Raw genomic sequence first — 27895 nt, forward strand, 5'->3', positions numbered from 1 at the left:
GTTATGGGAAAGACGCTCGCAAGGCAATCGGCGGCGGAGAAGGGTTGATTTCCGGTGGAAAAAAGAACCACTAGCAAAACGGGAGAAGTGGGCGAAACGAGTCTTTACGGTTGGCTCCTGCATCGCGGCTGGAGAAAGGATTTATCTCTGGGAAATTTTTGTATAATAATATGATGCATTGAGGCACAAGAGGATTATGTTTATGAATTGATTAAATCTGCTTACCTTCGAATGAGACTGGACGCAAAAGAGTGAGTTTCGTTCGAGAATATGATCTGGTATTTCCCAGTAGAATACGTACGAGGAAAATCATCGAAAGGAGTTCGGCAAAGTTTTGCGGTACAAGGTCGACAGATTTACTGATTGATAGATGGTAGTGAAGGATTTATCTACATATATTAGTATAGATATCCATAACTCTTTTCACCTGGTAGTAAAGTAGAGGTTGGGTATGATAAATAATAATAACTGATCGTTTGGTGATTAAAAAATATTCTGTATACAATCGCAAGTTCGAATACTTTTGTTTTAATTGCATGTTTATGATTATGATTTGTTTCACAATGATTCAAGTCTGGTAGTACTTAATTAATAAAACTCATAACCTCGCGAGTTCTTATTTGAAACTAAATATCATCCACTTTTAAAATCAGATTGTGATTCCGAAAATTATTCAAATTATTCATTTTCATCCCTCCGTTGTAAAAACTAATTTTTTGTTCCCGAACTCGTTTATATATAGAAAAAAAAGGACGATCCCTCCGAAGCATCAAATCCATCAAGCCCTGTTAATGTCCACTTACCAAACCGAACAGCAACAGGATTTCCAGTTTGCAATTACCTTCCAGTGAGCGGCAGAATAAACATACACTTGGAGATAATTTTTCCCTTCACGATAATTGTCACCGGTTGTTGACCAGTTTTTTTCCCTGCTGATCATTACCGGTTCATTGCCTCGCACGTACATTCAGGTATTCTTGTTACAGATTTGATCTTAATCGTTGTGTGAATTCAAATTAGCATTCAGACGATGAAACTGGCCAGAGCCAGGAGGAAACCAGCATCCATTCGTATAGCTGCCGGGCTGGTGATGCGAGAAGTTAATTGACCTCTTGACAGTCGCCAGGTCATCTGACGTGTTGGTCTGCTTGACACGGTATTAAACGCAGCATCACCTTCTGGGTTCAGCAGTGGTCATTTTGGTTAGTTGGAACATGATCTTCTTCACAAGAAACGGCACCCCATGTTAACTAGGGAGTGATGCAGTCAGGAGAGGTGAAACTGGTCCAGTTTTGATCTGTTGGCTGGGGTTGACCGTATTGTGGAAGCTGTCCAGTTTAGATGTGTATTCAGGGGAAACGTTCCGTAGGTCATGATCTTTCAAGCGCTTTACTTGACTTTAAGTGTGCTTAATTTTGTAAATAAATAGGTCTAAATGTGAGAATATCAACATTTTTGTTAGTCGAGGAACATTTCATCGGCAGTCTATACTCTACGATGCACAAAAACACGCATTATCCGTTTCCAACCAGAGATATTAACACTTTAAGCGGTAACATTGAATCTTCAATGGAATTGGTCATGTTTATTGCTATCAAAGATAGAAAAAAAGTTAAGGTAAAAACAACATCATTTCTACATGTCTAGCTAATTACTTGTGCTTCTGGCTTGGTATCCATTTTCGTCTGAAATGTACTCAACCTTGTGGATTAAATTGTCCGATCCGACGAATGAGTAATAACCCGCTTGAACTGTGATTTCAGCATCGTCCACGATTTTCGTGTAAGTTCTCTGCAGAACCGTCGAACCATCCGATAACATGTGTCTACAAAACAGAAAATAGCTTGAATGATTTCTAGAATAAATTTTTCAGTATTGAAAAAAACTTCATATATTTTGATAAAACTGAAACGCTTTACAAACAGACCGCAAAATACAAATGTTAACAACAAATTGATGATTTTAAATGTTTGCCGTCTCTTAAAACAAACTGTTACTCATAAATAATAGAATCTACAATTAATATTTATTGATTAAAAATCAAATTCTGTGCAGATCAATATTTTTATCTAGAATCTCAAAGCCATTTATCTATGCCATGCAAATTCCCATTTTTCATTTATATGAAACTTTAGACACGTATTTGTGTAGAAAACCTAATATATTTCCGCTGGTGAATGAAAAAATTTGTGCGTCTGTCGTCTTCGTGCGTCTCGCATATACTTTTGCACATCTGCTGTAGTTGAAAAGAGTAAAAGACGAAGAAGAGAGAGATTTTCCAGCTGAGAGCAGTGTTGTTAGTCTCGCTCATAAACCGCATACAAAACCTCAAGTGATGTTCTCATTGCTACCGATATCACACACTGGAGTATTCTCCATTCGAGCTATTTTCCGTTCTTTTTCTCCCTTAAGCGCAGTATGCAGTTCAAAAAGGAATTCATTTTCCTATCTCAATCCCATGTAAAATTCAGGCACTGAATCAGGCAATGAAATTTCTTCTGGTAGCTAGTACGCAGCTAAAATGAAATCATAAACCGAAATGGAAAACAAAGTTCACTTGCTGTGAACACTGCTGTGAAGCAAAATGACACTTTTTCTTGCACGGAATAATTAGCACTGACATTATTCAGATACTGAAAGTGTCAGGCAGTTAGTTGGTCGTCTCACACCCAGCGATGCCAGATTGGAAGACATAAGCCTACACACCAGAATTTCTCTTTATGGTTCAGCAAAGTACATTGCTGAAAGTGTATCAGCAAACCATTTGTTTACTGAATCACAACATTTTTTTCAAAAGTTTGCTGTAATTCAGCTCTACAATTTACTGAATTTCGTTCAGTAATTTTATTTTTGCTGTAAACCAGTATTTCATTGATAAATTTACTGGAAACCAGTAATTGATTCAGTGATTCGCGAAAATACAGCAAAACTATTTGCTGAACAGAAAACAGTAAATGAATGTTTGATTTGGTTTTTAAATAGTTTATTTGACACGGCACGATACAATTTATGTTTAACTGAGCCAAGTACATTTTTTTTAAATTCTAAATTAGCAGGGAAAAGAGGGAGGCCTTTTCTTTATTCTCGCGGCCGACTACGAGCTAGTGGGGATTTAAGGTGAGAGGAGGGGAGTTACAATTTTGATTTTAACTATATTGAGTTATACGATTTATTTATTTGTACATGGCTAAGCAGTGATGTTCTATTTGAGCGGTTTGGACTGAGGTGTCTGCGTGAACATAAAGATGCCGAGTCTTCGTTTGAGTGTCTCCAGCTTAGTGTATCATCTTCTTTCAGCGTGTAGCGGGAATGGTAATCTAACAAATAGATAGAAGAGTTTCATATTTTAATACCAGCGTGTTTTATGAACACGTATAGCTGTGTCATGTACTGGAGATCACCGCTTCCCAGAATGTCTCTAACGGGTACGTTCGGTTGTTTTCCTCGGGCCCGAAGGGAATCTATAAGCTCAGACCTAACACCACAGTATTCGGTACACGACCAAACAACATGCTCGATGTCATGGTAGCCATCGCCACAAACGCAGTGATTACTGTCTACAAGCCCTATACGAAAGAGATGCGTGTTTAACGTATAGTGATTGGACATAAGTCTGGACATCACGCGAATGAAGTCCCGACCGACATCCAACCCCTTGAACCATGCTTTCGTCGATACCTTAGGAAAAATGGAATGTAGCCACCGTCCCAGTTCATCTGAGTTCCATGATGATTGCCAACTGTTGAGTGTTCTCTGACGCAAAATGCTATAAAATTCATCATAAGCCATTGGTCTTTCATAAATATCGCCATCAATAGCACCCACCTTAGCTAAAAAGTCAGCCTTTTCATTGCCCGGAACGGAACAATGAGAAGGGACCCACGCTAAGGTAACCCGGTAATTTTTATCTGTTAAAGCACTTAAAAACCGCCGTATTTTCCCCAGGAAATACGGGGTGTGCTTCACAGGCTTCATTGATCGCAGAGCCTCAATGGCACTGAGACTATCTGTGAAGATGAAGTAGTGGTCTATGGGTAGGGTTTCGATGATTCCAAGAGAGTACTGAATAGCAGCAAGTTCTGCGACGTACACGGAAGCAGGAGCATCGAGTTTGTAGGAGGCGGTAAAATTTTCGTGGAAAACACCGAAGCCAGTGGACTCATCTAGATTAGATCCGTCAGTGAAAAACCTTTTATCATTACTAACATGTTTAAACTTATTGGAAAAAATCTTAGGGATCTCTTGGGGTCGCAATTGATCCGGGATACCAGAAATGTCTTGTTTCATGGTGGTGTCGAAGAATATAGCATTATTAGAAGTAGCTAAAAGTGCGACATTGGAGGAATCGTATGAAGAAGGATTAATATCTTGAGCCATATAGTCAAAATATAAAGTCATAAATCTGGATTGAGATTGAAGGTCGACCAACCTCTCGAAATTTTCAATTACTAATGGGTTCATAATTGTGCATCGAATTGGCAACCGGTAAGAGAGATTCCAAAAACGATGTTTCAACGGAAGAATACCCGCTAACACTTCGAGACTCATCGTATGGGTCGACTGCATGCAACCCAAGGCAATACGCAAACAACGATATTGTATTCTCTCTAATTTTATAATGTGCGTGTTCGCGGCGGAGCGAAAGCAGAAACAGCCGTACTCAAGAACTGGCAATATTGTTGTTTGGTATAACCTTAGAAGGTCTCCTGGGTGAGCACCCCACCAAGTTCCGGTAATCGTACGAAGAAAATTAATCCTCTGTTGGCATTTTTGTGTCAGATACCTAATATGACAAGCCCAGGTGCATTTAGAGTCGAACCAGACCCCGAGATATTTAGCAACTTAAACCTGAGAGATCGTTTTACCCGTTAGTAGGAGCTGCAGCTGAGCTGGGTTATGCTTCCTAGAAAAAACGACCAGCTCAGTTTTCTCCGGAGAGAATTCGATACCCAGCTTAAGAGCCCATTCAGACAAATTGTCTAAGGTATCTTGCAATGGTCCTTGCAGATCGCTAGCCTCGCTACCAGTAATGGATACAACGCTATCGTCTGCAAGTTGCCTTAGCGTGCATGAATTTGCAAGACATTCATCGAAGTTGTCGAATCGCCATGTGAGAAATACATATGCTTTTCTGACAACAAATTGAGCAAAAAGTTATTCAAATTTGGTGAAAGTCCCTGCGAATGAAGTTTCGCGCTCAAAACTTCTACAGAGACAGAGTCAAAAGCCCCCTTAATATCCATGAACGCAGAAGCCATTTGCTCTTTTCGAGCAAAGGCAAGTTGAATTTCAGTAGAAAGCAACGCTAGGCAATCGTTCGTCCCTTTGCCCCGGCGAAAGCCAAACTGAGTATCTGAAAGTAACCCGTTTGTTTCGACCCATTTGTCTAACCGTAAGAGGATCACTTTCTCCATTAATTTCCAGAGGCAAGAGAGCATCGCAATCGGCCTATATGAATTGTGATCAGAGGCAGGTTTCCCGGGTTTCCGAATAGCAATGACTTTTACCTCCCTCCAGTCATGCGGAACAATATTTAGCTCAAGAAACTTGTTGAACAAATTCAACAAGCGTCTTTTTGCAGAGTCGGGTAGATTCTTCAACAGGTTGAATTTTATTCTATCTAACCCTGGAGCCTTATTGTTGCACGACAGGAGAGCCATTGAAAATTCCAACATCGAAAATGGAGGCTCTTCCGTAGTTACTAATAACGCGTCGCGAAAGGTTTTCTGTTCCGGTACAGAGTCTGGACAGACCTTTTTGGCAAAATCGAGTATCCAGCGATCTGAATACTCCTCGCTTTCATTCGAAACGTCATGGTTCCGCATGCGCCTGGCGGTATCCCAAAGAGTGCTCATCGCTGTTTCCCTGGACAACGCGTTTACGAACCGCCGCCAGTACCCGCGTTTTTTCGCCTTTACTAAGCTCTTCATCTGCCTGCCCAGTGCCTCGTACTTTCGAAGCAGGTTGACAGTGCCGTACTCCCGGTAGTCCTTATACGCCGCGGACCTTCGCGCGTACAGCTCAGAGCACTCTTTGTCCCACCATTTGTTGGGAGGGCGCTGTCTAATCGTTACCCCGGGTATCGGTTTCGTCTGAGCTTGAGTCGCGGCGTCGATTATCAAGCCAGCTAAGAACGCGTATTCTTCCTCCGGAGGAAGTTCCTCGTGAGTCTCGATAGATTGCGCTATAATAGACTCATAGCACTTCCAATCAATATTACGTGTAAGGTCATAGGAAATATTGATTGGGTTCGGGGGAGTTGAACCATTAGCAATTGATATAACGATTGGAAGATGATCACTACCGTGGGGATCGTTGATTACTTTCCACCGGCAATCTAACGCTAGTGATGTCGAGCAAAGGGATAGGTCAAGCACGCTTTCACGTGCTGGAGGATTAGGTACACGTGTCGCTTCCCCAGTATTCAAAACTGTCATATTGAAGTCGTCGATCAAGTTACAGATTAAAGAAGATCGGTTGTCGTCGTACAGCGACCCCCATAGCGAACAGTGAGAATTAAAATCTCCCAATATCAGAAAAGGCGCGGGAAGCAACTCTGCTATAACAGTGAGATGCTTCTGTTCAATCCGCGCGGATGGAGGCATATATAACGAAACAAGGCATAGGTCTTTTCCATTCATATTCGTTTGAATGGCAACGACTTCAATATTCGAGATCGAGGGGAGGTCGATTTGGAAGAATGAATAGCACTTTTTAATCCCTAAAAGTACCCCTCCACCGTGTGAGTCTCGATCTCGACGAATAATGTTAAAATCGTGAAAATTGAGTTGATCGCTCGAATTGAGAAAGGTTTCACAGAGCGCGAATGCGTCACAATTGTATGTATTCATCAAATGAGAAAATAAATCGAATTTGGGGATGATACTTCGGCAATTCCACTGTAATACAGTGATAAAATTCCTAACCTCTTTCGCCGTATTAGTCATCGAAAGATATGATAGCTGAAATGAGGGGCCAAGTTGCTGCTAGTTGCATCAAAAAGGTTTTCACTGTAGGAAGAAGGGCAAGAAGAATATTTTGTAGGGGATCTGGTATGTTGAATGTTTTAAATATCCAGTCCACAATATCAGAAAATTTTATGAACCCTGTTTCTATTTTATCTTCTGATCGAGAAATGGGTGCACGAGGGGTTTTTGGTGCACCAGGAAGCGGTGGGTTAAATTAATATCAGAGCTAAAAATATTGAATGCATCATCATCTTTTACGACAATCGTTTCCGTATGCGAATTCTGCATTCTCAGCAGAATATAACCGATCACGATTGAAATCAGTTTAGCATATTGTAGGGTAAGGAACGGCCTAGGCAGAACTCTGATGAACGAAAACGCTGATTAACAAGCTGTCTTACGAATATATAAAATATCGTTCAACATAGAAAAACCTTCGAATAAACATCAATTAAAAAAATCATTCAAAATTGTAGCCATTCAGACACGATTTGAGCGCTGGAGAAAATCCCCTGCAAATTGCTTAAAATACAGGATGAGGAATATTACCCGTGTTTTTTGTTTCAGTGTATAACTAAGATTTGACAGATGTTGAAATGAGCTGACCCATGCAATTTTTACCTTGGCTATGTGGAAACAAAACCACAAAATCTGCTTTATCCTGCATTAAGTGTCATAATGAAGTCAAGTCCATTACGCAGTGAGGTGATTGAGTTGTATAAACAAGGAAAGCGCCCAGTAAGTATCGCTAGTATGTTAAAAATGCCTATACAAACCATTAAAGACGCTATAAACGATATAATGAGGTAAATTTAGAGGACCGTTCCGGAAGAGGTAGAAAAAGAACCGCTAGGACCCCTGAGAATCGGATAATTCTTCGTCACCGGATAAACTATGATTCTAGAAGGTTAATTCGAAAAATGACAAAATCATTAAAAATTGACTCGAAATCTGTACGAACTATTTTTAACAAGGATTTAAGATTACGTTGTTTAAAATTTTCAAAAAATTATTACCTAAATGACAGGATGAAAATCGGTACCAAAAATCAAAGATTCTGTTGAAAGAATTTATCCATGGTCACCATCGCACAATTTTATTCACCGATGAGAGAATTTTCACTGTGGAGCAATTTCATAACCACCAAAATGACCGTCAGCTTTTGTCTGAAGGCTCTTCTAAGCGTATGAACATAGCTCGATCAAATCATTCAGTTTCGGTGATGGTATGGGCGGTAATTACGGCTACCGGTAAAATTCTCTTAATATTCATTAAACAGTGTATAAAAATCAATCAATTTGCTTACCTTGGGCACGTGAACATTTCGGTAAAACTAAATGGACATTACAACAAGGTTGGGCTCCATCGCATGAAGCGAAAATAACATTGGAACTCTGTAGCAGACTTTTCCCGAGATATTTAACTAAAGACGAATCATTCCGAGTTGTGCTCTCGTCGTGTTCGGTCGCAATTTCATTTCGATCCCGATAGTGCTGACCAGTTAATCGCCTTCAAGGTCACCGTGCATTGTATTGCGTGTGCACTGCTGCTCGTTGCCGTCGTCTATTGAAGACAAAGGAACGCATCATCGCCTATTGCTACCGTACGCCACAGACTGTACGTTGTGTCGCTACTGCGAGAGATCCAGTACCCGGCGTACTGCTGTTTGGCTGTACTGGTGCTGCTGTGTGGCTGGAGCGGCTGCAGCTTTTGCTACCGGACTCTTGTGTGAAGGACTGGAGATTGGCATTGCCCGTGCGTTGATTGCGGTGAAGAGCGGCTGCAGAAGATAAGTAGTTTTTTTCTTGGTTTTTTTCTACAATATTATTTGTTGATTGGCATTTTGCGTGTGTGGCTTACGCATCCAACATGGACGACGAACGCGGGGATGAAAACCCGCTCGTTCTACCGCCTAGCCCTCCCGGATACAAAGTTCCAAGGGTTAAGAATCGAACCCCGCAGGAAGCTACCCATCGGCTTAAGCAGTATCCGGAGAGCAAAGCTGGTATTGGGGCTGTATTTTGCCGGCCGAAAGTGAAAGCATTGAACACAATGCAAATATGAAAAGATCTGGCACGGTTTACAGCCGTGACTTAAATTACCAAAGTACGCCCGAATAAGCTGCGTGTTTTGGTGTCCGACCTCAAGCAGGCAAACGAGATTGCTGCTTGTGAGCTCTTCACGCGGGAGTACCACGTGTACATTCCAGCTCGCGTAGTTGAGATTGGCGGTGTGGTCAGCGAATCGAGTCTGACTGTCGAGGACCTGTTGAAGGCTGGAAAAGGCCTTTTCAAGGATTCTAGCCTTGAACCTGCCAAGATACTTGAATGTAAGCAATTACATTCAGTATCGCTCGACAAGGGTGTAAAAACTTACACCCCTTCAGACTCTTTTCGCGTGACTTTCGCCGGGTCTGCTCTGCCGAGCTATGTGCTCGTGGACAAGGTGCGTCTGCCCGTGCGCTTGTTTGTACCGCGGGTAAAGAATTGCCTCAAGTGCAAACAGTTAGGCCATACGGCCTCCCACTGTGGCAATAAAGCACGTTGTGGCAAGTGCGGAGAGCAACATGCGGATGACGCCTGTAATAAGGGTGCTGAAAAGTGCCTTTATTGTGGGCAGACTCCGCATGAGCTGTCTGCATGTCCCGCGTACAAACAGCGCCAAGAAAAGATTAAGCGGTCCCTTAAAGAGCGCTCTAAGCGCACTTTCGCAGAAATGCTCAAAGAGGCCGCTGCTACCAAACTGGTTTCCCCGAATCTTTTTGAGGTCTTGTCATCCGATGAGTCTGACTCTGACTATTCAGTTGGGGAACCTTCTTTTGTTGAACTCGGGAAGTCTAGGAAGAGGAAAAACCTTTCTTCCCCAAGACTTCCTAGGAAAGGACAGAGAAGGTCTCAATCTGAAGTGACTGATACTAAGAAACAAAAAAGTGCTGTAGAAAATCCAAAGCAAACTCCTCCGGGATTGGCAAAATTGAATTCAAGTAAGGAGTTTCCGGCACTTCCAGGAACATCAAAAAACCCAACTGTTCCTTCTCTTTCGTCCAAGATTCAGCCAGAATCTGGACTGCTGAAGTTTTCAGATATTGTGGACTGGATTTTTGAAAATTTCAACATAACTGATCCTCTTAAAAGTCTTCTGCTGGCATTTCTACCAACAGTTAAAACGTTTTTGAAGCAGTTGACTGCTAAATGGCCCCTCCTTGCAGCGATCGTATCCTTCGATGGCTAATTCATCGGCTAAGATGAAGGATTCTATCTCTATTTTACAGTGGAATTGTAGAAGTATCATCCCCAAAATTGATTCATTTAAAGTTTTGATTGATTAGCATAAATTCGATGCATTTTTCCTCTGTGAAACTAGGCTCACTTCAAATGTAGATCTAAGCTTCCATGATTTTAATATAATTCGCCTCGACCGAGACACCCCTTACGGAGGGGTACTTCTAGGGATTAAGAGTGCTATTCCTCCTATCGTATTAACCTCCCCACGGTCCCAGGCGTCGAAGCTGTCGCATGTCAAATGACAATACAAGGTAAAGAGCTTTGTATTGCCTCAATATATATTCCTCCCAGAGCACAGGTTGGGCAACGGCTGCTCTTTGATTTAATAGAACTTCTTCCCTCGCCACGTTTGATTTTGGGAGATTTTAACTCTCACGGCGTGGCTTGGGGTTCCCCTTCTAATGATAACCGTTCCTCTTTGATCTATAACCTCTGCGACGACTTCGACATGACAATATTAAACAACGGGGATATGACACGCGTTCCGAAACCTCCAGCGCGCCCCAGTGCTTTAGATTTATCTTTATGTTCAACATCGCTACGGTTGGATTGCATATGGAAGGTAGTCCCCCTAGTAACAATATTGGTTTTATCAAAGTTTTATAGCGCTCAATACAGCCAAAACAGCGCTATAAAACTTTGATAAAACCAGTTTTGTTACTTGGGCATGATCCCCACGGTAGCGATCATTTGCCTATTCAAATTTCAATTGATAATGGTTCAACTCGCACGCGATCAGCTGATATTCCGTATGACCTCACACGGAATATCGATTGGAAATTATACGAGGAAATGATATCAGAAGCTGTCGAGTCGATTCATCATCACCCACCACTTGAAGAATACAACCTCCTCGCGGGCTTGATTCTCGACGCCGCGTTGCAAGCCCAAACGAAGAAATATCCCGGCGTGCTCCGATGTCTACACGGAAAAATCCGACGCGTTTAAGGCCTTCTTTTGGGTGAAAGGTCAACCCGACGACTTTAAGCGGTATTTGGAGCTTGAGACCAAGTTCAAAAGCTTGGTCCGAGCAAAGAAACGTGGATATTGGCGCCGGTTCGTAAACGAAACGTCGAGGGAGACATCGATGAGCACTCTTTGGAACACAGCCCGAAGAATGCGAAATCGTATAACGGTCAACGAAAGCGAGGAGTCTTCAAGTCGGTGGATATTCGATTTTGCCAGGAAAGTATGTCCGGACTCTGTTCCTGCGCAAAACTTAGTTCGCGATACGTCTCCGGGAAGCGATAGAATCACCTTTTACGATGGCAGAGTTTTCAGTTGCCTTCCTGTCCTGTAACAATAACGCGCCTGGGTTGGATAGAATCAAATTCAACTTGTTGAAGAATCTACCCGGCAATGCCAAGAGGCGCTCGTTGAACTTGTTCAATAAGTTCCTGGAGCAAAACATTGTACCGCAGGATTGGAGGCAAGTGAAGGTGATCACCATCCAAAAACCGGGAAAATCAGCTTCTGATCACAACTCTTATAGGCCGATTGCAATGCTATCCTGTATCCGGAAATTGATGGAGAAAATGATACTCCGTCGTTTAGACCATTGGGTCGAATCAAATGGTCTACTATCAGATACTCAATTTGGCTTCCGCCGTGCCAAAGGAACGAATGACTGTCTTGCGTTGCTTTCTACAGATATTCAGCTAGCCTATGCTCGCAAAGAACAAATGGCATCTGTGTTCTTGGACATTAAGGGGGCTTTTGATTCCGTTTCTATTGACATTCTTTCGGGCAAACTTCACCGACAAGGATTTTCACCAATTTTGAACAATTTTTTGCATAATTTGTTGTCCGAAAAGCATATGCATTTTACGCATGGCGATTTGGCAACTTTTCGTATTAGCTACATGGGTCTTCCCCAGGGCTCATGCTTAATCCCCCTTCTTTACAATTATTATGTGAATGACATTGACGCATGTCTGGCAAATTTATGCACGATAAGACAACTTGCAGACGACAGCGTGGTTTCTGTTACAGGAGCCAAAGCTGCCGATTGGCAAGGACCATTGCAAGATACCTTGGACAATTTGTCTGCTTGGGCTTTACAGCTAGGTATCGAATTCTCTCCGGAGAAGACTGAGATAGTAGTTTTTTCTAGGAAGCGCGAGCCTGCTCAGCTCCACTTACAGTTAATGGGTGAAACGATTTCTCAGGTTTTGGTATCTTAATATCTTGGTGTCTGGTTCGATTCGAAAGGCACCTGGGGTTGTCACGTTCGGTATTTGATGAAAAAATGTCAACAAAGAGTGAATTTTCTCCGGACAATTACTGGATCATGGTGGGGCGCCCACCCAGGAGACCTCATAAGGCTTTACCAAACAACGATATTGTCGGTGCTTGAGTACGGGTGTTTCTGCTTCCGCTCCGCTGCAAACACCCATTTAATCAAGCTGGAACGATTGCAGTATCGTTGTTTGCGTATTGCGTTAGGTTGCATGCATTCGACCCATACGATGAGTTTGGAAGTTTTGGCGGGCGTTCTCCTATTAAAAGACCGCTTTTAGGATCTGACTACTCGTATTCTCATCAAATGTGAGGTTTTGAACCCCTTGGTAATTGAAAATTTCGATAGGCTAGTTGAACTTAATTCTCAAACCCGTTTCATGACTGTGTATTTCAATCACATGTTTCAAAGTATAAATCCTTCCTCATACTCCTCCAATCGTGTTAACTTATTAGATACTTCTGTTTCTACTGTGTTTTTCGATACATCCATGATGGAAGAAACTCGTGGACTCCCGGATCATTTACGCGTGCAGCAGATCCCTAAAATATTTTATAACAAATATAAAAACATCAGAGCGGGGGCCTAGTGTGGTTGGTAACGTCTCCGCCAACCACGCTCGACGCCTGGGTTTGAATCCCACCGCCGACATAGGTGTCGATGGTTGTGAGGTGGCGTGATCCACTCACAACCAACCCAACTGGTCTAGATTCAATCCTAGCCGACACCGGGAGATTTTCTGAGGCGAAAAATCTCTGGGATCACGCCTTCCATCGCATGAGGAAGTAAAGCCGTTGGCGCCGGTCCGTTAATAAACGGGTCGTGAGTTAGGCGGAACTAGACCGACGGAAAATAAGTGAGAATAAAAAATAAAAAAAAAATAAAAACATCATCTGCGACAATGCGTTTTATACTGATGGATCACTTCTCAACGGGTCCACTGGCTTCGGTATCTTCAACAATAGTTTTACCGCCTCCTACAAGCTCGATAATCCTGCTTCTGTTTACGTCGCAGAATTGGCTGCAATTCAGTATACCTTAGGGATTATTGAAACAATGCCCACGGACCATTACTTCATCTTTACGGACAGTCTCAGTTCTATTAAGGCTCTCCGATCGATGAAGGATGTAAGGCACTCTCCGTATTTCCTGGGGAAAATACGGGAACATCTGAGTGCTTTATTCGAAAAATCTTCTCAGATTACCTTAGTGTGGGTCCCTTCTCATTGTTCCATTCCGGGCAATGAGAAAGCGGACACTTTGGCTAAGGTGGGCGCAACAAACGGTGATATTTGTAACAGACCAATTGCCCACAATGAATTTTTAAAATTTTCACGTCAGAGTACACATGTCAACTAGCAGGCCTCGTGGGATAAGGGAGAACTGGGGAGGTGGCTACACAGCATCATCCCCAAGGTTTCCACCAAACCTTGGTTTCGGGGGTTGGATGTAGGACGAGATTTCATTCGCATGATGTCTCGGATTATGTCCAACCACTACGGGTTAGATGCACATCTCCTGCGTGTCGGGATGGCGAGCAGTAATCAATGCGTTTGTGGATTGGGGTATCAAGACATTGAACACGTGGTTTGGGTGTGTGCTGAATTCTGCGGCGCCAGATCTCTACTTTTGGATACCCTCAGGGCCCGAGGAATACAGGAATACCCTATGTGCCAGTTCGTGATATTCTCGCTCAGCGAAACTTGCCATACATGCTACATGTTTATAGCTACTTGAACAGCATCAAGTTGCCAATTTAACAGCGAAACAAAAAAAAACATGTTAGTTTTAGTATTAGATTTAGTTTCAGCTCGTAGTCGGCAGCGAGGGTAAAGAATTTACCTTTAGCTTATAAGATATTTTAGACCATAAGGCATTAGATTTAATTGGCTCCGTAAAACATTGATTTGTATTGTGCCGTGTCAAATAAATGTTGTGTGAACAAAAAAAACTAAAGACGAATGGCTTTCAAACTCTCCTTATTTACACTACCCGTCATAAGTTTGGAATCGCTTTACTGAGTATTGCAACACCTAGTTTGAATATTGCAACACCCCGAAAAGTTTAGCATCACTTGATATGAGCAGATTAATGTAACTCTATCTCTTGATTCTGAAAACCTAGAGAGTTGTGGCCTTCAGCAAAGTTGCTCAGAAGGTCAAAGGCTTGTCATTGGAGGAAAGTTTAGCTCGGAATTCAGCCAAAACGCAGCGCTAGTGTGCAAGAAGTGTTGTGTGTTTTGAACGCTATTTAGCTCAATAATCCCACCATTTAGAGATTTGCGATTTCCAGCAAAGTTACTCAAGAAGTCAAGGGCTTGTAATTGGCGGACAGTATAGTGCGGAATTCAGCCGCAACGCAGCGCTAGTGTGCATATAGTTTTCAGTGTTTCGAACTTAGTTTAGCTCAAAAATCGCATCATTTACACTGATTGTTTACACATGACGAAGTGAAACCAATTTGAATGGTGACAATTGGATCGCCACACACAATACGTAAGCTTGTGTGTGTTTATTCTAGAGAAGTGCTTTCATTTTAGGAGATTATAACATACAGCATGCGACTGTGTTGGTATGTTGACAGTTTGCAATATACACAACCCGTTTTACTATGAGAAAATTGACGATATCGCGACTGAATTGATTACCTCGGCTGCGAAGAGTTGCAATAGACTTGCCTCTAATTCGATATTGAAGATTTTTCTAGCACAGGCAGCGTTGCCAGGTATCCAGATTTAGCTGGATTATCCAGATTTTTGAACATGTATCCAGGTAAACAGCTTTGTTGTCCAATTATCCAGATTTTTCATGGATGATCCAGATTTTATCCAGATTTTATTTTCTCTGTTCTGCAAAAAGGTCACCACTTCAATTTTGGCGCGAAATTTTGCAATTTTGTCACCTCAAATTTTGCGTACCCCTTTTATCCGAAAAATTAACCTTTCACCCCACGAAATGACTGCCAGATTTTTTCCAGATTTTTATTTTGCCTTTTCCAGATTTTTTAAAAAATGACCTGGCAACGCTGAGCACAGGGAGCATTTCGTATTACCTTTCGCTGCAAGCTGGAGATCGAACACGCAACGCCGTCGGCTTACATGCGAGCCGAATGGTTCTGACTTTAGTGCATGGTGCATTCAAGAAAGCGCGTGTAAGCTCCATTCAACGAGCAGACATCCGAAATGTAGACATGAAGTCAAAAACCCTCGCCCTGGTGGTTGCCGAAGTTATCGAAGTCGTATTTCAATTAGGACACTGGGTGTTTTTGATTTGTGTTGACATTTGAATTGTAATGAAAATAGCCTCAATGGAATAGTTCGGGACACACATGCGGCGGTATACTGTGTTTCGACGTGCTTGACCACAACTGGTGGCACCAGCCGAAGACCGCAACTTTCTGGCTAGTAATATTCGCGCGATAAGTTGAAGTTTGAATACGAAGAAGCACATGTACCCTAGCGCCGCATTGGGGTAATTCAGTACTAAATTGTCTACCATGTAGAAGTCTTTAGCATTCTGAACAAGTTTGCTGAACACCGTAACTTTCTAGCAGGTCGGAATCGTGAGATTAGTTAAGTTCAAAATACGACAAATTGTGTGCCCACTAGCGCCACATAGCGGTGAAATACAGTAGCCTTTGACCTTCTGAACAAGTTTACTGAAAACCGCAACTTTCTAGATTGTCAAAAACACGAGATATCCGCCTATTCCAGGTGATGCTAAACTTTTCAGGAGGTGTTGCAATACTCAGTAAAGTGATTCCAAACTTATGACGGGTAGTGTAAATCCAGTGGACTATTCCGTTTGGTCTATGTTGAATCCAGCGCCTGTACTGAACCACACAAATCATTGGATCATTTGAAAGCTAGTTTAACCAAAGCCTGGAATGCCATTTCTGTGGAAGAACTATCGTCCATCGTCGAGTGGACATTTCGAGTCCGTGATGTAAATATTACAAACCATGGTCATGTATCTACATTTTGTATACAGTCTGCCGGGGTGAGATTGTGACAAAAAAGGATATGTTTTTGTTCCTTGGCTTGTAATGCACACATTTGAGCAATGAGTTTGATCCAAACCACGTCAATGCACACTTAAATGTTAAAATAACGACTACCGTAAATATGGTTAAGTTACAATAAACCATAATGTTGCTAAAATTAAATAAACTTTGGCTTAACCTCACACCTTCTGTGGGGTGAGATTGTGCGAAAAACAAAAAGTTAAATATAATTCCTGTTAAATAAACAGTAGCGCAGCTACGAATAATCCACATCAATTATATGATAAAATAGTAGATATAGGGACGACCATAAACAACGTGGACGATTAAGGGGCTGTAGGGGGTTGACCAGAAACTACGTTTTATATGAATTACAAAAAAAAAGGTATCACTGGATCAAATCGATATCTGGAGTAACCAGTTATGAGAACGAGGCTTATAGACAGTCTCTTTATACATAGTGGCGTCTCCAGTAGAGATGGTCGGGTACGGGTATTTTTACCCGATACCCGTACCCGACCCGTACCCGACGGGTTCGGGTCGGGTTTCGGGTAACGCCAAAAAATATTTTTCGGGTTCGGGTCGGGTACGGGTAATTTAAAAACCAAGGCTTCGGGTTCGGGTCGGGTACGGGTTTGAAAAATTCTCAACTCGTCGGGTACGGGTCGGGTACGGGTAACTCGATTTTCGTGAATTATGAGAATTTAATTATTAACTTGCCAAGCCTCGGTGTTTTTTTTTCGGAGGGAGAAACGGATACGAAGCTGTGGGAGTGTCAAATGAACCAGAATGAGCTGTCAATTTAACCAGTAGAAAAAAGCATCTTTTTGTAGCAGGTATTGTAATTACTTGAAAGTAATAACTTGAAAGTATTACTTGAAAAAATATTCAACGCAAGCACTTTTTGTATTTAGTATGGTTATACAAAAAAATTTGGTTTATTTTTACGTGAAATAATAAATTTCATAAACTTTCAGTAATAATCCTGCCAGCGTATTTCGGTTATTAAACTTGAGCTTTATGGATTCACGGTCAAAGCCGGCTTTCTTTTGAAATTTGAGAAATTGCCTAACCAACTTTTGTTTTATGTAGTGACAGTTTTGTAATTATTACTCGGGTATCAAAAGAAATCAAAAAAAAATATCTTTTGGTAACAACTTCATCACGGTTGAATGCTGAATAAATCTTTCAAAAAAATTCTATTAAAATTTTTATTAATCTCTCGAAAACAAAATAAAAATTTCAGCAGTTTATATGAATCATACGTATGCGTACAACATAAATAATTGAAATCCCAGATCAATTTTATTATGGGGTAACTAACAGGAAAAATGGAGCCCAAATTCTCCGTACACAGTTACGAATAGATATTTTGCTGCGTGATAAAATGGTCAAATTTTTCTATAACAGACGAGCGGACGTACTCAGTGACAGATGCTACGCTGGATTCTAGGTGAACCAATACCAGGGTGGCCACTCAAAACCCGAAATTAAATTCCCGGTTTTCTCCCGGTTTTTCCCGGTTTGTTCAAATATTTTTCCTGGTTAATTGTACTTTTGAATTCTGTAGTTTTGCATGCAGTTAAAGAATAAAAAAGCGTGACTTTCGATTTACATCTCAAAATGCTCTAAGTCACTTCTTGACGTGTTCAGCCTTATTGAAATCAAGAGATATAGTCGCAAAAAATCGAAAAATGCGACGGTTGTCACCTTTCCGAGAGGAGATGTCTACATTTATCTTATAAACAACGCATATTATACTCATTACCGAGAAATTCTAGGCCAAATTAAGTTTGAAGGAATCGTTTTTACCTCAACCAGATAAGATTCAATATATAAAAAAATAATATATAAAAGAGTAATATATAAAAGAGTCTTTTCATAACACTCAAAACACGTTACTTCAGCAGCTCACGCATCTCCTCATCAATATCAATTTTGTGTCCTCCTCCGGCAACCTGTACTGTATCGTACATCAAGCGCTGCGCTACAAGTCTGTCTTTTTCCAAATTCATGACTACGCACTCCTTGTTCACGGAGAAACCTCGCTCCAACGTGGCATTGCCATGCGATAGAATCAGAATCTTCTTAATAAACACAGTAAAGTTAGGAAGTTTCTTGCCTGAAGCAGCGCTCTACAAAAAGTATCAAGGAAGTCAGCAATGCCTTCGTCGAATGCATACTCAATAGTTGTGAGTATTCTTGGCTACATCTATCAGCTACAGTTCCCGCGAGATTATCGTTGTGAACCATTTGCTCTAGGCAAAATTCGAGCCATTTGAATGCTACTTCCGGGGAGCTTACCTTGGTCAAGTTAGCTTCCAAGAGGAAGATGAATAAAAACAAAAACTGTTTTATGCACCGTAAGATATGTCAGCCATCTTTTCCGGGTCACAGGACAAGTCTTTTTTGGTTAAGTATTCGAGGAAACTTACTTAAGAAATTTTAGTCTTGTGATCGGTTCTAGCCTAACTCCGGCCATCATCTCGAGAAACCACATCTGATCTGATAATCTGATGATGTGCGAGGTAACCAGGTATTTAAAAAAAAATAAAAATAAAATAAAAAAATATCCAGAACGGGTCGGGTACGGGTCGGGTATCGGCAATTTCAGGGCATTTTTGTTTCGGGTACGGGTCGGGTACGGGTAGCTGGAAAAAAAAATTTCGGGTTCGGGTCGGGTACGGGTATTTTAAACACACCTGACTTCGGGTTCGGGTCGGGTACGGGTTTGAAAATTCTCGATGAGTCGGGTACGGGTCGGGTACGGGTAACAAATTTCCCATACCCGACCATCTCCAGTCTCCAGGTAGCTTAGAAAGGGAAAACGTTAGAACATAAAGCCTTAGAAGACTTTTCGTTTCAATTATTATGTGTCATTGACCACTGTATATTCAATTGGAGAACTCAAAACCGCTGGAAACGTACCCACAACCCTCCTTCCTCACTTTAAAAGTCATCAGTTTATATTGAATAGGTTACAAAACTTGTTACATTCCATAAGTAATGTCAATCATTGTAAATTTCCATCTAACAGTTGAGAACAGTAAGCTTCTTAAGCTTTTAGTCATTATTTTAAATAATACCATAGCTAGACAGCATACCCTATGCTGTGAAGAAAAAAAACATACCCTATGCAAACAATGCAAGTGTTATACTATATAATTTTGTCGTTATACTGATATAATTTTGTCGTGAATGTGAATTCCGCACACTGTACCGTTCATTATAGCTTGGCACAATCTCACCCCAAAAGGGCTCGAAAAGTGTACAGTTTGAAAAAACATTATTTTCTAAGCCAACACAGGTTCAATGCATAATATTGAAGACGACATCCTAACGTACGAACTGAACAGTAAGTTGATGTGATTTCTTGATCGGGTTGGTTTCCCTGGGACATTTTTATTTGCGCATGTTTTTCACCCTGTACTTTGAAACATTATTCAAGTGAAAGAGTTCACTGATATTATCCATATTCCATTTGAAGTTGTAAATAAATATGTCACGTTTCATAAAATATTGAGTTTGTGGTATTAGGTTTCAGAAATCTCAAGACATTGAACATACAAACATTTTCCGTTTTGGCTCAATCTCACCCCCGTGGCTTAATCTCGCCCTGGCAGACGGTATATATGTTGTTGTTTAATGTTGAAAGAAAAAAGTTATGACTAAGACATTGAACACGGAAAATTTTTCCTCACCCTGTAGGTTCGAGGTGATGGAAATAGTGTCCATCAATTGAAAACTTTAATTGATTATTGGTAAAGTTTGCTGAATCAGTTTTATAATCTGAAAACAAGTGCTGACAGAGAGAAAGTTAGTAAACGAATTGATATGAACGTATGTTTGTATTTCACCTTCTGAATATACAGGAGGCTGCATAAGCTGCCTAAAATAGGTTCTCTACCCTACATAAAATTACTATTTTCGTCCACAACAATTAAAGTCATTAAAGATTTGATGACTAACAATTTGCATACCTAGATCTACTCGGGTGTCAATCGACCACTTACTTAGTCGGTGCCTTTCACGCTTTACTTTTTACCATTCTACGCGAAAGAATCAAGTTTTGTTTATGTATACTGACATTAGGGTCATTGATTTCTACATCAAATTTAATTTATGCATATTCAGTGGGATCGAGATACAGATCGCGTTACAGTAAAAGTTGTATTTCTGAATATCGCACATCCTGCTGTTTTTGGCTTTTATAACTGCTGATTTGAGAATTCGCCGCCGAGGTGCGGCTACAGTGGCGTTGCGTCGGCAGTTTATTAGTTTTTTTTTCTTTTTGGGCGTTGCTCGTTCGTTGTTCACATTATCACCTCCGTTGAGTGTTCATTATTGTGTTCTACTCAATCCGGCACCAAATGTACCCACTTGACCTCGATTATTTAACAAAGGTTATAAGGTGAGATTTTTTAAGACTTCTCGTATATGAACCTTTTCTCAAAATTGAACTTTTTTTCCCACACAACATTTATTTGACACGGCACAATACAAATTAATGTTTTACGGAACCAATTATAAAATTCAACTTTTTTATTGAACTTTAAAATGTAAAATTGCTAGGATTAAATTTTACATATTCAGCTTAATTAATCAATCAAATCGATGTGGAGCAAGAATTTTGGAACAATTCCCTTTTCTTCACCATCGTCAGAATAACCAAAAGAGAGTGACATTATTCTACTTAACTTAGTGACATGAATCAAATACTCATACTAGTTTTTCCTGACATCACTCAAACCACACCAGAACAAAAAACCTCAAAAGATCGGCAACGAAACAAGTTTTGTTGCATCGATCTTTTTGTACCATCAGAGCTAGCTTGTAGGTCTAAAACAAACGCGCATAAAAATTGAGTAAACAAATAAGAGCACCAAAGTATATTTATTTCCTAGTGAAGCTAAATATATTTTTTTTAATACAATTATTAGAATATAGTTAGTTCCATTATTTACCACAACAAATAAAATGAAAATTTCCTTCCATCTTTTCTTTAGTTAGGAGTTGGACATTTTTTTGTACGTTAGAAATTTTAAAGATAATTCAGACGACTGCATTCCCGATGAGACATTTTTTTTTTTTCAATGTCATTGCGGAAACAGAATTCAATTAATCAGATTTAAATAACTGAATCTAGAAGCGAAGTTATAACACAAACTCATAGGAAGTGATGCCAGAGTCATCAAACAATCGTATTATGTCTGATATAAAGATAAATAGATGGTAGAAGATATTCAGTATTTTCTGCCAGATTTCAGTTTTGCTCTGCTGAATATTTGATAGTCAAGAAATCACCAATAGAAAGGTTTGACGAAATTTCAATTTTAGGAAAAAATTTCTTCACTTCAAAAAGTTGTTTTCATATAAAAAAATATTATGATAACAATTCACTTAATTTTTTGACAGTGTCTTAACCCTTTTAAAAGTTTCTGGATGCATTTGAATGAGTATATTATACAAATGATGCTTTGAACACATTTTTCTATAAGAACTTTGTTCAATACTTATGTGCGCAAGATTGCTCCTTCATCACTGAATATATAATTCAATTTTTTTTGAGGTAGTATCCACATAAAGGGTGTCCACGATGAAATTGTCACAATATGAAATTGCTCTAACTTTTTAACCGTTGGGTAGAATTTAATGAAAATTTGGGTGGATTTAGTTCATAGTGCATTATTTACATCCTGCAAGTCCTGTGATCAAGACTCGCGGAAATGGAGTCGAAAGAACAGCCCGTGCGTGATAAAATCTTGCGCATTCATCACGAGAACAAGGATCTCTCGCATCGTTCCATCGCTTATACGTTGGGAATCGCGAATTCCACGGTGTCGCGAGTGGTTAAGCGGTTCGAGGAACGATTGACCACCGATGGGAAGCCTAGAAGTGAAAGAAAAAGTATTCCGTACAACACCAAAAATCACAACCGCGTAGTTGGGGTCTTCAACCGAAGGCACCTAAACCGAAGTTTTGTCCAGAAGGCTGTAGCCGTCGCGAACCGATCATGCTTAAGCGAGTTGTTTAAGCGCCACTCCTTACGGAGAGACTGCTTTTCTATGCAAGTCCAAGTTGAATCCCTTCGGAGAAAGAGTTCAGATCGGTTCAGCTCGCTAGCTAGTTTCCGCCAAAACAGGAGCACAACTCGGAAAGAAACTTAACGAACCCAAAGCTCACCGTACATAATTCTCGATATAGGAATCACTTAAGCTTTTATCATCACGGGAAACTTACAAAACCCGCCACAAGACAGCGCCAACTTGAGAGGAACCGAACATATGCATGCCTGAGATTTTCGCATGCTGCGAACTAAAACGGAGCGAACGAACTAAGGTGACTAAGGAAACATTTCACAAGCTCAAAATCCTGTATAATCTTAAGGGCTAGGTTTATTAGGAACAATTTCAATCGGTTTAACTAATCCTATATTTACACATTCAGGTTTTCGTTTTCTCTACTCGGTCGGTATCGTGTGCGATTCTAACTATCTACTCTTACTTTACTCTTCCTCTCTCTCTCTCTCTCTCCCTGTGGGTGCAGGTATAACGACCATCTCACTACATGACTTTTTTATTCCCGAGAGCCAAGGGTGGATCAACTTGATCTCCCGGGAGCGATCGCAATTGCGTAACGGGGCGTCCGTAATCGCGGTTACATGTGACCAATCGGGTCACTCGAGCTCGAAATTTCTATCGATCTATCTTCTACCCGTCACAAGCGGGAATTACAAAATGGCCGTCAATCGGCTCTACATACGCCACGTGGCGGCTTCTAGGGTCGGCACTTCAAAAAAGAGAATGGAACGGACTCACCGAATCTCTCATGAGATCAGTTGCTGTGGCTGCTGTTGAACCGGGATGCTGGCTGTATTCCCTAGTTACAGATGTATGGCGGGGGCGATCTCTTATCGCAAGTGGGATTGCGGCATTTGCTGCCAACTAAACTGCAGGTGCCGGCCGAAAAGGGTTGATTCGGGCCAGCAGAATCGTTTCTCGGGCCAATCCGGAGAATTCTGGCTGTGCTGACTCGGCGAGGTAGCGGTGATGACAGGTGGCGCGCAAACGGCGCGGCAAGCGTGATGAGAACGTGCTCTCGTACGGTTTCTCCGATTCCTAGGGTGAGAAAGTCTGATGGCATATGCCACCGAGTGGTCGTTAGCCTTTGCTACGGGTCGTTAGCTTTTGCACGTGCTTACCTTTCTGTCGCCTAGCATGCACACGGATCGGGTATCACACACTTAACTATTCGCACATTCTATCTAACTCCTAGAAATACAAAAACTTTAGCTCATGAACTACTTCCCTAGTACTCTCTGCTTTTACCTTGAAGCAGTGACCTAACGCGAAACTATTCACTTCCACTATGTTTGGCGGTTTGGAACGAAGTGATCGTACAGTTTTAGCCCTCAGATAAACTAGGAGACCTGACTACTTGCCGGAAGTACGTCAGTACATAATCGAAAATCCTTCGAGATAACTCGGAACTCGCTAAATAATTCTTTCGGTTCGTTTTGACCTACGCACGCAGTTTTGCCATCTCTTTCCTTCAATTTCCTAGAAATGTTCGTTTTGAACCTGCATGTGAAGTAATCTCACTCGGGTTTCCTTATATAATTTATTTCGGCTATCTGCGACGCGTGGCCTACCTTTTGGCGATCTTACCTTAGACACAACCCAACTGAGCACTAATCAAGGTGAATATTTACAGGACTTAAGTGTTATATTCTAATTTTTATAGTAAGAATATTTTATCGCTTCCAACTCAACCGTACTGCATTATGCTGTGACCGGCAACGGTTACAAGGCCAAAACTAAGGCTGGGCTTCGAATGTTCAAGGTACAAAAGGCGCCTAATCGCGACGAGAAGCAGAACAAGTCCGCCAAAACCCGTGCCGGCAAGTTGTTCCTCAACATGCTGACGAAAGTTGAATGCTGCATCATGGACGACGAAACATATGTGAAGGCCGACTTCAAACAGATCCCCGGCAACCTGTTTTTCACGGGCAAGGATAAGTTCAGCGTTCCGGAGCATGTCCGCACTCAGAAGATGTCCAAATTTGCGAAGAAATTCCTGGTTTGGCAAGCCATTTGCACGTGCGGGAAGCGGAGTGCACCTTTCGTGACCTAGGACACGACGAACGGACAATTGTACATGAAAGAGTGCCTCCAGAAGCGGCTGCTTCCTCTCCTGAAGGCCCACAACGTCCCAACAATCTTTTGGCCTCATGCCACTACTCCAAGGACGTGCTGAAGTGGTATGCGGACAATAAGGTCAATTTCGTGCCGAAAATGTTCAACCCTCCCAACACTCTGGAGCTCCGCCCCATCGAAAAGTACTGGGCGATTATGAAGCAGCACCTTCTTAAACAACCTAAGGTAATGAAGACAGTCGAGGGAACTGAAGAAAGTATGGATTTACATGCAAAAAAACGGTTGATTCACAGGTTGTGCACAATCTTATGGCCGGGGTTAAGGCCAAGGTGCGGGCATTTGCGTATGGACTGTAAATAAAATACGAGTAAAATGGTAAAATGAAGTTTAATAGTTATTTTTCAATCCCTGAAAATTTTATGGCAATCGGGTGAAAACTCGAATTTTGCGAATCAATTTTGTGTGTGGCAATTTCATCGTGGACACCCTTTACCACGTGGACAGCTTTGTGGGAGAGGAGGGGGTCTGTGTAATGTCCACGGTCCATACAAAATTTTTAGAATTTAAATTGGCAGTTTTCCACGAAGGGGGAGGGGGTGCCAAAATCGTTTAATATCCGTCAACGTGGAATGTAATGACCCCTAATTAATCTTCATTTTCATAACAATGCTTATGCATTCCATTATGAGCAACTTTTTTTTGTATTCTCGAGCATGGGCGACTCAGGGAATCCCTCTTCAAATGAAATGTTAATCTGCAGTGATAAACTTAAATTATCATTCTCCGTCATAACTCTGACCCTTAGGCAAGTGACGAAAAAAAATAGCTGGAAGGTTTTTGACACGTTTAGACAGATCGAATGTGATATATATATATATATATATATATATATATATATATATATATATATATATATATATATATATATATATATATATATATATATATATATATATATATATATATATATAGTATATATATATATATGTATATATATATATATATATATATATATATATATATATATATTATATATAAATATATTAATATATATATATATATATATATAATATATATATATATATATATATATATATATACTATATATATATATATAATATATATATATATATATATATATTATACATATTGAATATTCATCGGTGTTGAATATGAATCTTGAAAATAAACTCTAGCGAAACGTTGCGATCGAAGGCAAGACAAAAACGCTATGCTCGCACAGTCTTAAAGCAGACGGGACAACAGCATCCTCGATAAATCTATAAGGTTTTTTTTCTATTTATCACCAATAACTATTATTGTTGTTCGAGTAGGTATTATCATTTTCTTCAATAAATTTCATCTGAGCAAATTTTTTAGTAATAATGTAAAAGAGTCGAACTCGAGATTCGAGCGGGGGCCTAGTGTGGTTGGTAACGTCTCCGCCAACCACGCTCGACGCCTGGGTTTCGAATCCCACCCGATATAGGTGTCGATGGTTGTGAGGTGGCGTGATCCACTCACAACCAACCCAACTGGTCTAGATTCAATCCTAGCCGACACCGGGAGATTTTCTGAGGCGAAAAATCTCGGGGATCACGCCTTCCATCGCATGAGGAAGTAAAGCCGTTAGCGCCGCACAGTGGGGCGACTCCATACAAAGGCTGGCCAAGCAAAAAAAGTGTCGATAAATGCGACAAAAACTTGGTATTTACATAATTTTGGGGCGCTGAACACGAATTTGGCATCCATTTTTTGTTTGGGGCCGTCCAAAAAGCACGAAAGCCAATTTTAATATTTTTTTGGCTCTTTTTTCCTTTTTTCTAGAATTATATGATCTTTGACCACAAGTAGTGCCACCGGGCGACCTTCCCATTGAAAAAAACGTAATTTATGGACGACCCCTCGAACTAAACAAATTTTGCCTATATATATATATATATATATATATATATATATATATATATATATATATATATATATATATATATATATATATATATATATATATATATATATATATATATATATATATATATATATATATATATATATATATATATATATATATATATATATATATATATATATATATGTTTTTTTTTTTTTTTTTTTTTTTTTTTTTAATAAACTAAAACAACATAAGTAAAACAAACTAATTACAAATTGAAAAAATCATCAACAACATCATCATCTTTCGCTGTGATCGCTTAAATCTCGTGTTGAATTGTTTCCAGAAAATTTGAAGTTCATTATACTTATCAGCAGGAAAAATGTCTTTCGCTGCAATTTTCATTTCTTCTAGTAATTCTCGTTGTTTTATTGTTTCTTATATATGTTATCTTCCTAATCCGGTTTCTATGGTTGAAAGAGGACATTTAAATACATGTATAACACCATGAATTGACAACTTACTAGACATTGAATTGGGTGGTGCCGCTGAAGTTGAAGGCTCCATAATAAAATTCAACGAATTTATGAATTTGAAAACTGGAATGACACAACGTTCTAAATGAATACGAAAAGATGCGGAGAGCGACGACTGTTCTTTGTTTTTTTCTCATAAAGCAAAATGTGTGTTTTACTTTTGTATGCAAACGAGTGCGAAGCAAAAGCAATCTTCAAACAGGCTATTGTTGGCCGGAGTTTGATAGTATGAATTTGCTGCTAATATTTGACACTTCAATCAGTTTAACGAATTTCATGATCATAAATTGAAAAGGGCTGAATGTTTTTAGTATTGTTTTAAATTTGGAGAAAGTGATAAAGTTTGAGATAATTAAAATTTCAGATTTGTTAACTGTTTTCTTGTTTAACACTTTTTTTATAACTTTCCATTGATAAATTGATTTTTGCCCAAATTTATATTTTATCCTTAAGGATTGAGTACGATATCATAAATTTTCATTGATCGGGTATAATGGTTATGATTAAAATTAATCCTAGATGAAATTTCAACTTCAAAAAAAAAACTAAAAAAATCTGCTATCGCTTTTTTCAGTAAAGTGACAATTTGCGCAGTTTTGCGCAGCAGCGGAAAGTATGCATTTGAAAGCTTACGTTTTTACCTAAATTTGGAATGTAGTCACAACCGTGGCAAACTGCGGCAACTAAACTATTAAGCTACTTTTCTACAAAAAAATCACGTTTTTTTTATTTTTTCTAGTGTCAGGCCTACTATGACCAAATTTTACAATATAAAATGAATTAAGGATTTAGACACTAAATTTAGGATTTAGACACTTG

The 27895-nt window shown here is 40.2% G+C and overlaps 1 protein-coding gene across 1 annotated transcript in view; it reads right to left on the bottom strand.

Moving 5' to 3' along the window:
• Window positions 1-429: 429 nt before the first annotated feature.
• LOC129726731 (uncharacterized) overlaps window positions 430-27895 on the bottom strand; it is a 28872-nt gene continuing 1406 nt past the window's right edge. The window contains exons 2-3 of the mRNA XM_055683771.1: window positions 1656-1825; window positions 430-1591 (exon numbers count right to left, since the gene is read on the bottom strand). Coding sequence (XP_055539746.1) covers window positions 1515-1591; window positions 1656-1825 — 247 coding nt within the window. The 3' untranslated portion in view covers window positions 430-1514. The remainder of the gene's footprint in view (window positions 1592-1655; window positions 1826-27895) is intronic.

Source organism: Wyeomyia smithii, chromosome 3, assembly GCF_029784165.1.
Source record: "Wyeomyia smithii strain HCP4-BCI-WySm-NY-G18 chromosome 3, ASM2978416v1, whole genome shotgun sequence".
NCBI lineage: Eukaryota > Metazoa > Arthropoda > Insecta > Diptera > Culicidae > Wyeomyia > Wyeomyia smithii.